General features: G+C 38.4%; 1 protein-coding gene across 3 annotated transcripts in view; it reads left to right on the plus strand.

Moving 5' to 3' along the window:
• Nucleotides 1-17,770, plus strand: part of LOC116438395 — a 143,059-nt gene that overhangs the window by 3,834 nt on the left and 121,455 nt on the right. For all 3 annotated transcript variants that reach the window (XR_004237720.1, XM_032097281.1, XM_032097288.1), the window contains exon 2: nucleotides 5,476-5,534. Coding sequence is in view for 2 of the 3 variants with exons in the window: in XM_032097281.1 (XP_031953172.1) it covers nucleotides 5,476-5,534 (59 nt within the window). In the remaining variant the exon portion in view is untranslated. The remainder of the gene's footprint in view (nucleotides 1-5,475; nucleotides 5,535-17,770) is intronic.

Raw genomic sequence — 17,770 nt, forward strand, 5'->3', positions numbered from 1 at the left:
ATGGAGCAAAGAATCATCAAAGCTTAAACCATGTGTGTTGCAGCGGGGATTACTGCAACACGCATATATCAAACCAGGAGTCTCATGGAAAGTGAAGTATATATGGACAGATTCATGGTAGATGTTTCAGAGATGTTTATTTCTCCAGCCGCATGGCCGGGGCTCAGCTCAGGAACTCCGCCGTCACGGGACCCGAGGGTCCTTGGCCACACCAGGGAACACAAACCAACCAATGGGGAATGAGGCTGACCAGGGGCAGGGAAACCCCGTGTCTCCCCCCCAGGGCCCATCTCCCAGGGCTCCATGGCAGGGGGAGGGACCCCAACACATGTGATTTGAATTTTGGTAGCATTTGAAAGCCTCTAGACTTTCCCCCTCAAAACCAAGAGCATTGATAGATCAGTTAAGTCAGCAAAAGTTATTTGGTTTTGGTACTGTACATGGATTTGCTCTGTTATGAACTTGGGAATGACTAACTGCATCAGCTTTGATTTAAGGTACAAAAAAAATTAAGTCTCTCTGGCTCTTGAGTATTCTTCTTGGTCTATAATCCGCACCACAAAAAGCATTAGAAAGTCTGATTAAGTTGTTGCCCCTTATTCAAGGCTCCTTCCAAATGCATTGAATATAAATAACAGATGCAAGATGAGCTCTGAAATGATCAGAAAGTCACATTTTCTCACTCAGTGTCGTAGTTCCGTGATGTTTTGAAATGGAAGTTAGTCTGATTCCAGGAGCATCTCAAGTGTATGAGGTTCTTTTCAGGCCTGTCGTTTTCTGAGCCTCTGTTGTTGATAAGTAGAAGTCCCTTTAATGCTTATATCCTGTTCAAAGAAAAGGAAGCTTTAGCATTACTGAAATAATGTTAGTCCAAAATAACCTGATATTTCTGGTAGCTTTTTAACAGAGACATGTAGAACAATGGCAATAACAGCTTTGTTCTTGTGTAGACCCTGTCTAAGTTAAAACACAATCACAAGTCATATGATCTTCAGGTAAAAAATATTTATTGCAAAGAGCTGGTCATGCCAAGGTTCATAAAATAGTTTTGGCAGGAGGAGACATGAAACATCACAGAATTACAGAATATTCTGAGTTGGAAGGGACCCACAAGGATCACCAAAGTCCACCCCTAAAGTGAGTGGTCTATACAGGGATCAAACTCATGGCCTTGGCAATATTAACACCATGCTCTGACAAACTGAGCTCCTCTCAGGGTCAAGACGATGTTGTTCCAACCTCCCTGCCATGAGCAGGGACACCTTCCACTAGACCAGGTTGCTCAGTGTCCCATCCGACCTGGCCTTGGACGTTGTCAGGGATGGAGCATCCACAGCTTCTCTGGGCAACCTGTGCCAGTGTCTCACCACCCTCATAATGAAGAATTTCTTCCTGTCCTTACAAGCCTTTGTAAAAAGTCACTTCCAGCTTTCTAAACCTCTTCAAGTATTGAAAGGCCATAGTAAGGTTTCCCCCAAGCCTTCTCTCCTCCAGGCCTGCCAATTGCTATTCTATCATCTTGTCTTCATAAGAGAGTTGCTCCAGCCCTCTGGTCATCTTTGTGGCCTCCTCTGGGCTCTCTCCAATAAGTCCACCTCTGTATTGTTCTGAGAGCCCTAGAGCTGGACACAATATGCCAGGTGGAGTCTCATGAGAGTGGAGTGCCGGGCAAGAGTCACCTGCCGGCCGCACTGCTTTGATGCAGCCCAAAATATCATTTGCTTTCCGGTCTTCAAGAAGATTCATTGTCTTAAAGTAGAAAACAAGTAGTAAATAATGGAAAACAAGTAGGAAACATGGTTGCTTTTGCCTTTCTAACATTTTCAGAAGACCATTACAATGATTCTTCTTACTTAAAACATGCCTTTTTCTCAGCATTTGCTTCTTCCTTTTTTAATTTCTTTTTCATATTTGATTTTTCCGTTCCTTAACTAAAGAGTTAGTTGTGAAAGAGGGAGTTTTCAGGAATAAAAATTGTCTATTTTATATATAGATATGCCTATGGTAAAATTATTACATCCTGTTTCAGAATCAGGAGTGGAAATTTGCCTTGTATTTGTATCTATTGAAGAGCTCTGGAAGTTATACATTACTGATAAGAATTATTTGTGAAGAAATCTTGTAATGCATGTACGCTTGTGAGTAAGGTACTTTGCAAACTAGAACAAGCATCCAAAGTTTTTTGATTAACAATATGTGAAAGAATACACAGTAGACTGCAAAATGAGACCAGTCATTTCAGAAAAGAGATACTTTGAAAAGATCAGTGTATATGATTAATAATGCCACTGTCAAGGACATGTTCGTGAGAGTTCTGACCCAAGAAAATAGAATTTTCATCAAGCATGAAAAATCTGATGGTTTTTGGTTTATGAAGGGCATGATGGTTGATGGTCTGACATTAAAAAAGTTTCAGAAATTTCATTCTGAAAAAATCTTTCATATTTCTGTGAAACAAGATCCCTTTGAACCTGCTGTGACTGGGGTTTTGGGTCTGAATGGTAATCCATTTCCCTTGTAGTCCCTTGGCATGCATCATTTTTGGATGTGTGAGGCTAGAGGGAACATCCTACTTGTACTCTTCAGTATCTGTTTATGGACATCCTGTCCATGAATTTGTCCATGAGCCTGAACTATCTGGAATTGAATCCTTTTGGCATTGTGGTTCAAAAAGTGAAGTTGTTCGGTGTTTGCTCTTCTGAGGGTTATTCTGATTTTTGGTTTCTGAGCACCAAGTAGGATAACAAGTGTTCATGATAACTTCTGCTTTGGTGAGTAACTCTACTTTGAATTGTTTGTGCAATTGGTGAAATGTGAAGAAAACCTTCATGACTTTGTATTGGCCAAATCAAACTCCTGAGATACTCAGCCCAACATGTTACTCTGCAAAACCTGTTTATCTGTAAAACCTCTTTATCTGTACTAGCACTTCCTTCACGAAGGAAAGAAAAAGTGGTATAGTGGTTACACTTTTTTCTCTTTTATAGCTTATGTTAGGAGGATTTCTGGTAAATTCTTGAGATTCAACGGTAGTCAATTTTTAAATATTAATCCACTGTGAGATCATATAGTACAGTAACTAATTTTATTTGTCTCTGGAGGTGAGGGAAAGTATCAGATTCCTTCTGATTTTAATCTGTTCTTTGTGCAGAAAAATTCTGTAATCATTCAGCTGGAGAAGATGATGATAGAAATATATATTTATGCTTGTTTTTTTTTAAATTTTAATGTTTATCTTTTACTATTCAAACATTTCAAGCTTTTTGCTTAGAGGATGCAGCTAATGAGGTTCAATAGAGATGACAAAAAAGCATCCTGCCTACTTCCCCAAGTCTACATCCTTTTATTTATGATTGATTAAAATTCAACATATTTTGAAATACCTGTTCCTCTTTCTCATGTGCTAGTCTAGAATATCAATTGTCAAACTGTAATTCTGTCAAATCATTACATAAGCACTTGGTTTCTGAGGGGAAACCTTGGTACCTCTAGTTACTGTGGGTTTTAAAAGTGTACTAGAAGAGCCATTTTCAATATGTGATTCGAATGTACCATCAATGAATAATCCAGAGCAAACTTCATAACCAAGAGACGATGGGGAATAGAAACAGGATGAAGTCTGAAAACTTAATTATGTACATGGTGATGATCACTTCTGCTATTATCTGCTATCACAAGATTTTTTAAAGGAAATGGAGCTGACTGTATTAATAAACAACAAAACAAGCTCTTCAGCTGATTCCGTCTAGCTCTCTCCAACTGAGGCATTTGTTTAGGCATGGTCAGTGAAGAGTACTTCTAGGGCACAACAGATTTCATCCAGTCAGAATCTCTAAAAACAAATCAGATGAGTCATGCTGTGAAGTGTCTCTCTGATTCTAAAGGACCTGCAGTGACTAGCTCAGAGATGCTGCTTAAAACTAGGTAAGAGGAATTTAATCCAAAATAACTGCAACACCAGTGATCTGATATGTCCATGAGCAAGTTTATGCCATTTAATGTAGTATCAAGTTAGACCTTTCAGGTAATGAAATAAAATTATTAATGTTTCCATGTGAGGCACCGCAGCAACCTCCCCAGGAATTCCGCCAAGTATTCGGAGTGCCCAGGTGTAGGAAGCATGAACTTAGGTGTAGCAAACAGAGAAGCAATGGGACTAAAACAAACAGTGGGAAGGGAAAGGTTATTGTGAGGGTACTAAAAGTTTTTATTTCTCTTCAATAAAATAAAGGTCAAGAGAAAAGGTACACAGTTGGAGCAGGACCATTGTGAGTGAAGGAGAGCAATCTAATCTGGAGAACAATGCTGGGACAGAAATAATTGGTAGAAAATCAGACTGGAAGTTAGAAGATTTCTAGCCATCAAAGCAGTAGTATTCTGGAGGAGACTCCTAATCAAGTGGTCAGGTTTTGTTTTTCCATACATGTCTAACTGTTGCAAGGTGGAAAATGATACATTTATGAAAGGGAATGTGAAACACGGTTGCCTCTCATACAGGAGCTTGGACTGAGTATGCCACCACTCTGATCCTAGAAGGGGATGTGTATGCATGACTGCACTTATTGAAGTGACAGTAATTATGCTGTAGATATGCCTATACTATCAATGTGAATATGTTGTGGTGCTTCTTTAAACTTGTAATTAATACTAATTGAGCTCTCAGAAACTGAAGGGTTCCTCATTTAAAAATCCTGTGCTTTCTCTGAGTGTAACAACAGTTTGCTAACTTATCCCACTTCTTGAAAAACTCCATGCTAATGAAAGAAAGGCACTAAATATGATCTGTTGATTACAAACAGCTCAGAGGATTTCTTACTGGGTAAGATAAATATCTTTTGCCAGAATAGTGGTTCTGCTGCATGTGCTTTCTCTTAGTATTGTATTTATTGTACTGGACATGTGATTGTAGATTAATACTTTCCCTATACATTCTGTTAAATGCAACTTTGTGTTTGCTGTGAAGATGTTAGTATGAATGAGAAAAAATATAGGTTTTATACATGAATTCATTCTATATGTTTTCTAACAATCCACAAAGAGAAAACAGAATTTTTGGGTGCTAAAATTCAGTCTAGGAAGAGTTGGTTACTTTATAAAAGTAATGAAATTGTGAATTTATTTGCATGCAAAGCTCAGCACACAACTAAATGTGCATCCAGCAAGAGAGTCCCCCCAGTTTGAGATGTGCTGAAAGGTTGTAGGGCCTGCAAGACAGAAGATGTTGTACCACCTTACTTTGTTGTTTCAGCTACAGGTATATGACAATTCCCTTAAATTTGTAAACCTGTTAAAGTTCATCAAGTCTTGTAAAAAAAAAAAAAATCTACCTCTTTTTTGTCTTTATATTGTGTATGTGTGGGATATAACACTATGTCTTTCTTTGAAACAGGTTTCCTTTTGAAATACCAGGTGAAACTCAGATAGTTTATTGTACGAGTCCTGTATCCCTGTTCTGATGTGCTGTGTCTCTTCCAGGTGTACAGCTGCCGTTCCATCTCACAGCAGGACTGTGTTTGCTGCTCCACAAACTGCAGGTAAGCCCTGAGCCCACTGCCCAAAGTTTGTGTCCCAGTCACCATGACCAGCCCCTGGCACGTGAAGCTGAGGGCAGTGCAGCTGCTCTCCATCCCACAGCGGCTTTCCCAGGACAGCGAGGGGACGCTCCCTCTGCGTTTCAAATGGCTCCCGAGGAGCTCAGTCATGGTGCCTCTCCTCACAAAGCAGGGCTGGGTTTCGAATCAAAATGGGGCATTGGACCATGTAGTTTAAACTCTCAAGGTTTTACATTTTGTGCTGTTATACTCCCTTGCATTTTGTCTTTGCAGCAAGAAATTGTTTTTATTTAATCCACTATTTATCTTCATAGAAAGAGTGCTCATTTCATGAAATGAAGTATCAAAATTTGTGCCTTTTACCAGATTTAAATTTGACCAGCTTCAGCTTTGAGCCATTGTTCCATTGTTTTCTGCTGGCAGTTATAGGTGGTATTTGTTTTCCTATGATTACTGCTACATGTTTGTTCAAGTCAGCTGAAATATATCTGACATCTCCCAAGACTTTCACTGTAACGTGTTCTCCAGTATTCAGTACTTGTGCCTCTTCCTTCACCTCTATTTTTCCCATATCGTTTTCAAAATATGCAGAATTCTCTAAACGTAACTGTAGGATTATTACTGATGCTTCAGTTGGAGGGAAAAGCAGTTGTCTGTCACTGCTACTTCACCATCCCTCGGAACATCACACGGTTGTGCTAAACTTTCTATGCTGGGACTTTATGTTGAATGGTGAATGCCTGTGTTTACTCTGTGTTTACTTTGTCCTCTTCAACAATGACTCATTCAGTTTCTCCTTCCAAGCCAAGGATGGATTTTGAGTTCATGGTTATTCACAAAGTTTTGCATTCTCCACTTCAAATAATTTTGGTTAGGTTCATACTAAAGATTACTTGATACCTTTATTTTTCCTCTTCCTTCAGGAAGAGGACATGTCATAAGAATGACTTATTTTTATGGTGGATTCTGCTCATCCTTTCAGCTGATGTGAATATATAATCTCAGAAGCCATAGTGAAAAGTTTATGGACAGGTCTCTTGAACTAAAAAATATCTTGAGAACATCTTCAGTTCAAATGTCACTGGTTTGGGATACTGCTCATCCAGGATACATCCATGTAAATGGGATTTGCATTTTGGTATTAAAAGTGAAATATTCAGAAATATTACCCATGAGTGTGAAAGACAAGTATAAATGGCTGCTTAATGTTTAATTAGTAGAATGTAGTTATATCACTTTTTGCTTTATTTTTATGGTCTTTTCTTTCCATTACTGTACTTACTTGTATTGTATAGCTAGAGAAAATTTTACTCTACTTTCTGCTGAAAAACAACATGGGAAGAAAAAAAAAAGGGATCTAAATCCCTGCTTGTAGGATGGTGGAAGCCAGCTGTCCAAACAGACTGCATATTTGGTCATAAATTTATTGGAAGAGTGTGTTTTACTAATAAGAATGTGCGCTTTTGATATTATCTTTGCAGTCAGAATAAAGCTGAATATAAACCCAGTTAATCACTCTGAATACTAATATTAGTAGAATGGGAGGGAAGTTCTCTTTTTATAATATGGAACATTTTCTTCTGGAAAATTTCTTTCAAAAAATTATAAGTTAAAGAAATGAAAAGGGAACAATGATCTTTTGGTTAGAATCAACGGATCAGTTGCTCCTAGAGCTGGATATCCTACAGAGCAGTCCCCATCCACCAGATTACATTGTTTTTTATGGTGTCTGGACTATGTTGACAAAAACTTTCCTGCTTTTGCCAGTAGAAGAAATTGTCAGCTCCCATATTAAAGGCAATTTAGCCTGTGTATGTAATACGTACTGGCTGCAATATTTTTGCTGCAGATGTTACCCTGGGCTTTTATAAGTCAAGAAATATGCACACTGAAAACTTTTGTCAAACAATTATGCAAAAGGTGTTTATAATTTCCCCTCCTTCTTTGGAGTCCTTTAGTCTCTTTAATCATTAACATATATTGTAAAAGTTTGTTTATTATGCAGTTGAAAGTTACCCAGTTATTTCTGTTTGGGAATTATTCTTGGAAAAAGACAATGATTGGAAATAATACCTGTACTTCTCCAATTTGACAAAATTACAGCACACTGAAAAAGAATAATACGGAATGATATGTGTTTAAAAAACGTTGTAGGATATACTGATCAAAGTTGAGCTTAGCTATTAATAGAACACTTTTCCATTAAATAGAAGGAAACTGAAATAACTCTACTGTACATGTTCAAAAAGCCAGCTTTCCTTCTTAAGGAAAACCCCAAATATATAGTATGCCATTGTTTGCTGCGCCTGTGGTGACCAGTTCAGGTTATATTAAGTTGAAGTTACTGCCATCTGGTGGGGAAAAGAGTGTTATAGCCCAACCCTTGGCAGCATTTCTGTCAGGATTACATCCTCTGCACCTGTGTGAATGATGTGTTCGTGTGTCTATAAACAGAGATAGATATATCTATATATAATATTAGCATTTTGTTGCTGATTTTGAAAGAAATTTCAAATATTCAGTGATACAGAATGACCTGCTGAATTGGAAATTAGTCAAGTGTAGAGAAATGTGGGAAAGAAAATAGATATGCAATATGTGGGCTGTGGTCCTGCCAGTGTGCCCAAACTCCTGGACTAGATTAATACCAATAATCACACAAAAGCCTTGTTCCCAGAATATTTCTTCACAGCTGGAGATTTTACACTTTGCGCACTGTTTCATGTGGCACTTCCTATCATCATTTCATAGAATCATAGAATGGCCTGGGTTGGAAGGGACCTTAAAGATCATTTAGTTCTGACCCCTGCCATGGGCAGGGACACCTCCCACTATCCCAGGTTGCTCAGAGCCCCATCCAACCTGGCCTTGAACGCTTCCAGGGATGGGGCATCCACATCCACAGCTTCTCTGGGCAACCTGTGCCAGTGCCTCTCCACCCTCACAGTAAAGAATTTCTTCCTAATCTCTGATCTACACCTGTCAATTTGAAGCCATTCCCCCTTGTCCTGTCACTACATGGTCGTTCTCTCCATTTTTCCTGTAGACTCCCTTCAGGTACTGGAAAGCTACAACTAGATCACCCCAAAGCCTTCTCTTTTCCAGACTGAACAACTCCAGTTCTCTCGGCCTTTCCTCACAGGAGACGTGCTCCATCCTGCCAATAAATTTGGACTCTGCATTAGAGATGACCACTAAACAGCTGCAAAAATATCTGTGCTAATTCTGCCTCCATTCTTTGCTTAGACTTCCTCTTTGGTGCTGCAGATTTGGTCCTCCTTGACATATACCTATGTAAACTATTGCCTGTTTCTTGAAGGATCAGCCCAACAGGAATGGAATCATATGAGTAGAACATCAGGGGAGTCAGTGGAGCATTTTATGCATATTAAATTATTTAGGTTTTCTCGAGCTAAAACTCTTACATAGGATGTAACAGTTAGTAAAGTGAATGAAAAGTGATTCTTGTATATTTTGTTTAAAATTATTTTTCACTTGGTTGGTCTTTGCTGCCTGTTGTCATTCTTTGTTTCTTTTCGTCTTTTTCCTTTTTCTGCACACTCTAGGAGCCAGAATCCTGCCCAGATAAAATCTGTCAAAAGGAAAACCATTGACCTTGTAATCCTGTCATTCTGCTTTTAAGAGTACATTGCACATGCAGGTGTCTGATTTCTTCATAGGCTTTAGAGGAAGTACTTTTTCATGACTTTGCAATGTCATTGCCTAATGGTTTTTCAAGGAGACAAACACTTTGCACATAGCAAGGCTCTTACTGGGAAGGTTTCACAGCAAGAGTGCTGGGTGGTTACATGAACACATATTAAGTGCTTCGAACTCAAGCCCACAGCTTGAACCATCCAGTGCAAAGAACTCTCTCTGACTCAGTCTAGTTTGTGCAAAACAGAAAAGTGAACAGCTTTCAGGGGAAAAATGATCCCTGGTTGTCTCTTCCAGCCTTCAGCTCAACATAAAGTTTACTTTGAGCTGTATGAAAGGAGCACCTAAGTTGATTATCTCTTGATTACAAAACTGGCTGCTTTTTATTTTCTGCTTCTGGTAAAATGACCAGCAGTGAAGTGTTTGAAATCTCAGTGACACTGATGTGCAAGCCTTCTGGAGTATCTTGGTTTTTTTTGTATACTGATGTCTTTTTTTTTTTCATTTTCCTCTCTCTTTCCCCTTTTACCCCCTGCCCCTGGATAACTTCACATGTTTATTTATAATCACCATTTATAAGCAATTTGAGCGCTAGATGGTAATTGCTCTCTATGCTTAGGATAGCTAAACTGTAAGAGAAGGTCTTGCAGGAAAAGATGAAATAATGAGTGACAAAGTTAGGAGGATATATCTTCTGAACCAAAAATGACCATATTCTAGAGTGTCTGTTAGTGTGGGATAGAGTTTAAGGCTATATAATATGAGTTATAAAGTCAGAATGTGGAATGAATTGAAGTATCTCAAATTTCACTTCTTTAAATCAAAACTGTTTATAGACATGTCCTTACTCAATGAGAAGTTGATACAGAAATGAGTGAGTCCAGCTCTTTGAGTTCATTATGGAGGAAACCAGAACAGAGCACCACAATGATCACAGCTACCTTTACAAATCTATGAGGAAGTGGATGCACTTTTCCAGGAACACTGATTGATAGATGTGATATTTGTATTTGATAATTGCATCTCCATTCTTGGTTCAGGACATGCCTAGATAAGCTGCTGAAAAACCTGCTCTCAGACCTGCTTCAGATGACTCTTTGATCTTCATTAATGACGTGCACAAAGGGATTGAGTGCACCCTCAGCAAGTCTGAAGATGACAACAAGCTGAGGGGTGTGGGTGACACACCTGAATGATGGGATGCTGTCCAGAGGGATCTGGACAGGCTTGAAATCTGAGGCCATAGGAATCTCATGAGATTTAACAGACCAAGTCCAGGGTGCTGCACCTGGGCTGGGGCAACCCCCAGTACCAATCCAGGCTGGGCATGAACAGATCCAGAGCAGCCCTGGGAGAAGGATTTGGGGGTGCTGGTGGGTGAGAGGCTGGACATGCCCCGGCCGTGTGCTCTGGGAGCCCAGAAACCCCCGTGTGCTGGGCTGCATCCAAAGCCCCGTGGGCAGCAGGGCAGGGAGGGGATTCTGCCCCTCTGCCCCGCTCTGCTGAGACCCCACCTGCAGTGCTGCATCCAGCTCTGGGGTCCCAGCACAGGAAGGACAGGGACCTGTTGGAGCCAGCCCAGAGGAGGCACCAAGGTGATCAGAGGGCTGGAGCAGCTCTGCCATGAGGAAAGGCTGTGAGAATTGGGATTGTTCAGCCTCGAAAAGAGAAGGCTCTGGGGTGATCTAATTGCAGTTTTCAAGTACCTGAAGGAATCCTACAGGAAAGATGGAGAGAGGACTATTTACGAAGGGCTTGGAGTGACAGGATAAGGGTGAATGGCTTCAAACTGACAGAGAGTAGGTTTAGATTAGAGATTGGGAAAAAATTCTCCTGTGAGGTTGATGAGGCCCTGGCACAGGTTGCCCTGAGAAGCTGTGGCTACCCCATCCTTGGCAAATGTTCAAGGCCAGGTTGGACGGACCTTTGTGTAACCTGGTCTGGTGGAAGGTGTCCCTGCCCCTGACAGGGGTGTTGGAACTAAATGATCTTTATATTCCTTTCCAACCCAGGCCATTTTATGATGTGACTTCAATATCCCTTCCAAACTCATTTATTCTGTGATTCCATTATATGAAAACTTAGCCTTCTAAAGACAAGATTTTCCCAAAGAATAAAGACTCCAGTATGAGATCATACTTATTGAAGGCGATGACTGGCTGAAGCTACTTTTAAAAAATTACCTTAATTTTGAGGTAGAAAATCACTGCAATGAACACAGTTTATGCACACTGAAACTTTTTAGACCCTTTATAAAGCTTGTCTCCTCAGCCTTTCTAAGAACTGTTTGGGGTGGTTGGGAGCCACTTCCTATAGAAATTCAAGTGGAAGGCACAATTCTTTTACATAGCTTTGTCTCTGACACAAACACAGAAATATGTATATGCATTTACTAAAATAATAAAAGAGAAGAAATCTTATCAAAACATGTTATTTTATACTTTGTTTTCCCCTTAGAGAAAGAGGAAATGAACCAAGTGTGACAGACACTACTTCTAGTTCTTAATAGACTGCTGAGGGTACCTTGATAACCTGGTGCTAAAGGTAGTAAAAAGACTATACTTCTAATAGAACACTCAATATTTTTAATGGATGTCTTTTTTTTTTTTTTAAGCAAATTAATTTAAATACCTTAGAGCTTTCAGACTACCAGTGCTTTATTTGAAAATTCTGTGTGATAGCAATCTGAAGATCAGTAAAATGCAAACAATAGTTTCTGAAATCATCTCTGGTTTAGAGGGAACACCCTCTCTCTGGGGTAGAAAAGTAATTTAGTGTAGGACACTAAGCAATTTTGGCTGCTCTTGAACAAATATCTCAAGTAAAAAAAACTCTTCTGTATTTCATGCTCTTCTTATTCCTGTAATATTCAGGGAACTTCAAATCTTAAGTTGTTCAGGTTAGTTTAATTTGAGAAGCACTTTAAATTGACATCTTGTTTTCTACAGATGGGATTAGGTTAAGTTTCAAAAATGTGTCACCATGATGATATTCCTTTCCCTAGAGTGTTGCCCTTCCATTTAGAGAGGGATGCACAAGACCTCTAACTTTTATTTCACCTGATTTTTAGTCTTGCATCTTAATCTAGAATGGTCTTTATGCTTCAAATTAGTATTTTATTTATGTACTGCTTTAAAACTGCTGAACAGAAGATGCAGGATTGAGATCTTTTATGCAGTTTATGTTTTTATTTTGCATATCTTTCCCTGCCCTCAGAATCAGAGACCATTCTGAGTTGGAAGGGATCCACAAGGATCATCAAGTCTGACTCTTTAGTGAGTAGCCCACTCCATTCCTTATTTCCAGAATACTTAAGGGAAGTACTTGTAGTATCCAGTGCAACACCTGAGAACTCTCACAACTGAAGCAGAAGAAAAATAGGGGGGATGTGTTTTTGAAAGTACAGAAATAGGTACTCTGAAAAACATCAGTTTCATTAGAGGTTTGTTTCAGGTGCCCAAAATGAAGTAACCTTGATAATTTTCTGCTGGTTAAATGGAAGTGCGATGGTGCCTTCCCACACAATGATCACACATATGGATGTGCTGTGTTCTTCTATCTAAAGTGAAGAAGGTAGGACAGTATTTGCCAAAAAAACAACTTTCATAAATTAATAATTGCATGTGATAAGACCAAAAAGATGTGCTGAAAAGGTATTTAGACAATGACAACTGTTGTTCCTGGGCACTGAGCAATGTCTCTATTTAGATTATAAATTATGTATTGTCCTGGAAAGACTGTTTTGCAATAAGAATATAAACCAAGAGTTACCATACAGGATTTCTTTTTTTTGTTGTGTTTTTTTTTTTTTAAATGTGTTTTCGTAGTAAAATATGTGTGTGTATTATATATGAAATGTATATCAATGTGTCTTTATATCAAACAGCAAAACCTCGTATTTTGAAGCTACTTTGAGGTTACAAAGTTGAGCAGCAGAAAATAGCCTATAAATAGGCACATCTGAAAATTAAGATGTATTATATTTTAAAATTTTTAATATAATGAATGCTTTGATGCATAATTTTTCTTCTCATGAATATTATATTGGCACTCAGACATAAATTCTAAATTTTGTCTGCACATGATTACTTTTCCAAGACCCTTTGGAATCTGTGTTTTTCATCAGCTTTACTATAGGCTTAATTTTGAGAATCTTCTTAGAAATGATGGTTGAATATGATATCAAATAAAAATTTGGAAGAAAACAAGTTTGTTTGTTGGGGTGTTTTGAGGTTTCAAGTCTTCCAGGAAGGTTATGTTCCTTACTGTAAAGTTTAGTATTTTGATTTCTGAATAGTCTTCAAAATTTTGTGATTTAATTCAGCTCAGCATAGTTGTAGTGTAATGGGTGTCAGTAGAATGATTTTTAAGGGATTATTTCAAGGTCAATATGTTTATGCATATATAGGCTCTAACATCAGCATGCTATAAAATCTCTACAAATAAATGCCTTATCATTTTTTATTGTTTTTTCCTTTATTCACTGGTATATACAGAGATATCATTGTCTTATTCCAGAGTGATCTTTGTAATTATTATTGACATGGCATTCCAACTTTGCAAACCAAAATGAAGGCTCACTCATGAAATAAGTCATGGAGGAAAAATGAGGAACCATTAAAAGAGTAGGACATTAGGTGAAAAATGGAAACATTTTATAACCTAAGTTAGGCGCTTTTCCTTCTTTATTTCATTCACAAGAAGGTCACAGTGCAGAAAGAATGGGAAAGTTTGATCGTTTGTCTGATTTTGCTGAAGAGCTATTTTCATGGAAGACTACTGAATTTAGAGCTCTGAAAAAACAGACCTAAATGTAATCTAAATGATAATAAATGTCAGTGGAAGAGGACACACAGCTGGCCATGGTCTAGTGTTATAAGCAGTCTGAGCATCCATTTGGCACAACTGTTCTCTCAATTTTTGCAGTTATGGTAAATAAAAATGTTAAAAAATCATGACATTATGCTGAGAGAATCTCTGGTGGGAGAAAGCGATAGCAGGCCAAAACACAGGTAAAGGTGCTTTTACAGCTGTAACTCTCTAGCACGATGGGAAGCATGTGAAGTAATAGAGAAAAAACTCGGGTTTGAGCATAAAGGTTTGTCAAAGGCAGAAAAGGATGACATGACATAACTGACACATAATATTTTGAAACATTTGGTTGAGGATAAAGATGGGAAAGGCCATACCTACAAGTATCCTACCTATAAAAGCATAGAAGGAAATTCATTAGTCCTATCAGTGAAGGCCAGCTGTTAAAGGTTTTAGAAAAATTGAAAAGGATTCTATGGAAGAGACTTCTGTGAGACCAAGTTTTAAATTTTTGTTTTAGTGATGCACAGCTTGAGTCGATGGCCAGATGTTCATAGAGAGATAACTGAAAAGTAGTGTTTTTAATTTGGATAGAGGAATGCTCCTTCTAAAAGATTAAATAGAGTGGGGGATGGTATGAGTGTGTGAGTTGCAAGCTGGCTGTCTCCATGTATACTTTACAGACTTGAAGTGTTGCATATGTTTGCTTTTTCACTGATGTGAGTGACATCTAGTTCATTTTTTGATTGATCTTCTTGGAAGCCAGGTGGAGTTTGAGAGACATCTAATAAAAATGAATTAATCAATACTTGCTTTATAAGCTAAGAAGTATTTACACAGACTAAAAAAAGTCCCCTTCTTAATGTTAGGAAGACCAGATGAGAATTTTCTAGAGGAAAGCTGTTTCCTTGAAGAGTAAAAAATAAGTTCTGAATAATGATAATGAGAAAACATGTGAGGTAGTTTGGTTTTAAAACCTTGTGGCATTGACTGTGCATCCTCTTCATTCTGAGCTGTTGGGAAATGGCACAGACAGTGAGATGTGGGGCAGTACCCGGTGACAATTTGAAGGAAAACAGAGCAGGTAATCAGCCATCTGATTTATCAGCAATTTTGTGTTTTCATGTAGATAGCCAGTGCTGTTTAGAATGGGAAAATGCCTGGTGCTGACATATATTAATCCTTTCAAATGGGGTACAGAAGATTGCTGGGTTTGGGTTAATTTTTCAGGAAGATGTTAGTGTAAATGTTAGAGAAGAGTTGCTTGTCTGTTTTCAGCAAAGCTAATTTTCCAGATCTGAGCTCTGTTAGCTTCAGTTATTGGAAGTGAATACCAGATAACCACAAAAAGCACAAGAATTCAGTGTTTTATAAGAAATCAGTTCGAATTCATTTAACTGCATTTGGTTTCATTTAACTATATTTGAAAACTCTAAAGCTGAGGCTAATAGACCAGTACCAAACTTTGAGTCTTACTGATTTATATTAAACATACATAAACTATATATAAACAATTGGGTTAATTTTTTTTTTCCTTTTCCCCTGCCCCTCTCTTCCCTCCACCCAATACGGCAAAATATCCAGTCCTGGCAACAGTGAGACGGTTACTTCGTTTCTTGTTATTGCTTGGCTATCCAAATTCACTCTCAGCATCCAAGCAAGTTATTCCACTGTGGCAAAGTAAAAAGAGTCTCAGCTGCTTCATTGATGTTTTTGTGTTCCTTACATTTAAACAGATTTTCAGCATAGTTCCACAGAAATAATGGGATTTAATTTCTGTATCCTTGTGTGAGTGGTCAGAAGGTAACTGAAGGTGGCTAAGGCTATGAACAGCTTTTATAGTCTCCATTTCGTTTACAGAGGTTCTTTGGGAGCAGTGAGCAGTACCACTATTCAGTAATTTTCAGGAGGTTTGCTCTCTAAGGGAAGTAGTATAAAGACCATGCTAAAGAGACAATACAAAATGTGAAAAGTCAGTATAGGGATGTCAGTTGCATGTAAAACATTTTTTAGTTTGTTGCGTTGCTGTGCTGAGCTGTGATATACATTTGGGTGGGGTCGCTTTCATCCTAGAAACCAGTCTTGGCATGAGCTTCTGTAGGACTCAGCCAGCTGCACTCACCTCCAGTAAGAAAGAGGAAAGGACTCTTGGTTGCTCTGCTTGTGGGCACTGAGGACATAAATGCAGAGACTGACTGATGGAGTGGCAGATGTATTCTGGATCACTGCATTTTATGAATATTGTATTGTTCCAGTCTTAGTTGTCATCTGTTCTCTATCCTTCATCTCCTCAGTGTTTTCATAGATAACAAACATTGTCCAGAGGGACTTTGGAAACATATCTCATCTTTGAACTTTGTGTTGAGTACAAGATGGTCATCTGAAGCTGAGTGTGTTAACGCTTTGAAGATACAGTGTTTAAAAAGCATAGGTAGGAACTGTGCTGAAGAGGCAGAACTAAGATAGAAAATAGGATACTTCACTCAAGAGTAGTGAAAACTTGAAGCAGCAATAATGACAATCATAGGGGAAGCTGCTGTTTAAAATGAACAACATCAGCCTGGATAACTGCATGACACTGGAAGCAAAGAGTCTTTTTTCTTTTATGGGGGAAAAATGCAGAATGGCAGAAATTCATCATTTGAGGGAAACAAGTGAAAGAGATCATTGACTACTGATACAAATATTTTTAAAGCCTTCTCAGAGCACCCTGGTGAGCTACTGTGTGATTTCTCTTCCAGATTTTCAGTGAAGGCTGGGGGTTGCCTATTTTGCATTAATTAAGCTATTTATGGCTTTTTTCACCTCTGTTTATATAAACTTATACGACAGGATTACTAGACCTTTTTTATTGACTTAGAGAAAAGTTAAAGGAGGGAAGGAAGGAAGGAAGGAGGGAAGGAAGGAAGGAAGGAAGGAAGGAAGGAAGGCAGGCTGAGATCTTCAAAGTACACACACTCCATAAGGAAAGGTTTTGGTACCTTGCTGGTTTATGTATCTGTGGTCTGAGGGTCAGGTGACAGCTGACAAAGTGGTCTGGACTTGAATTAGGGGTTCAATCTACATCTGCCATCTTAAGGCTGGTGCCATAACCAGGAAGTCTTCTTTTTGAGTTTTTGTTGTGTTGATCATATATTCTTCCTATAAAATTAGTTTCAAAGTGCGTTTGCTGGTGTACTATAATAGTTGCCATTTGGCTTGGTATTTTTTTTCCAGATGGATTTCTCTAGAATATATGAAAAATTTTTGCCAAAATAATTAATTCAAGATTATGTCCAAACATGAATAGAGAAAAAATTCCAAATGCGTGGATGCTAGCAGAGGAATTCTCCTGTGAAACTTTCCTTTCTCATAAGAAAGCAGTTAGAGAAATTCAGCTTCTCACAGCCTCTTTGTGAAAGCTTTCATTCTCATGCAAACTGGATGGACAACAACTTGCAGGTGTAGAAACGGTTTACATTCTCTCAAACTGTTGTTGGAATAAGTTTTCCAAAACAGATTCTGAAGATTCATCTTCTTTATAGTTTCTACCTCAAATTAATTATTATTTTCTTACAAGACAGTGTAAGACAAGACAATTCATGATGCAGGTTGAACTACCTGACCTGTTAATAAAAATTGTATAAAGTAGGCAGCTGTTTTATGGTTTGGGGGGAATAAAGACCAACTTTGTCACAACTTTATTTCCTGCACAAAGCACATTGTTAAACTCTGAATAACTGAACACTTTCAATTCAGACGGACCCCTT

This window comes from Corvus moneduloides, chromosome 2 (assembly GCF_009650955.1).
Source record: "Corvus moneduloides isolate bCorMon1 chromosome 2, bCorMon1.pri, whole genome shotgun sequence".
Classification (NCBI taxonomy): domain Eukaryota; kingdom Metazoa; phylum Chordata; class Aves; order Passeriformes; family Corvidae; genus Corvus; species Corvus moneduloides.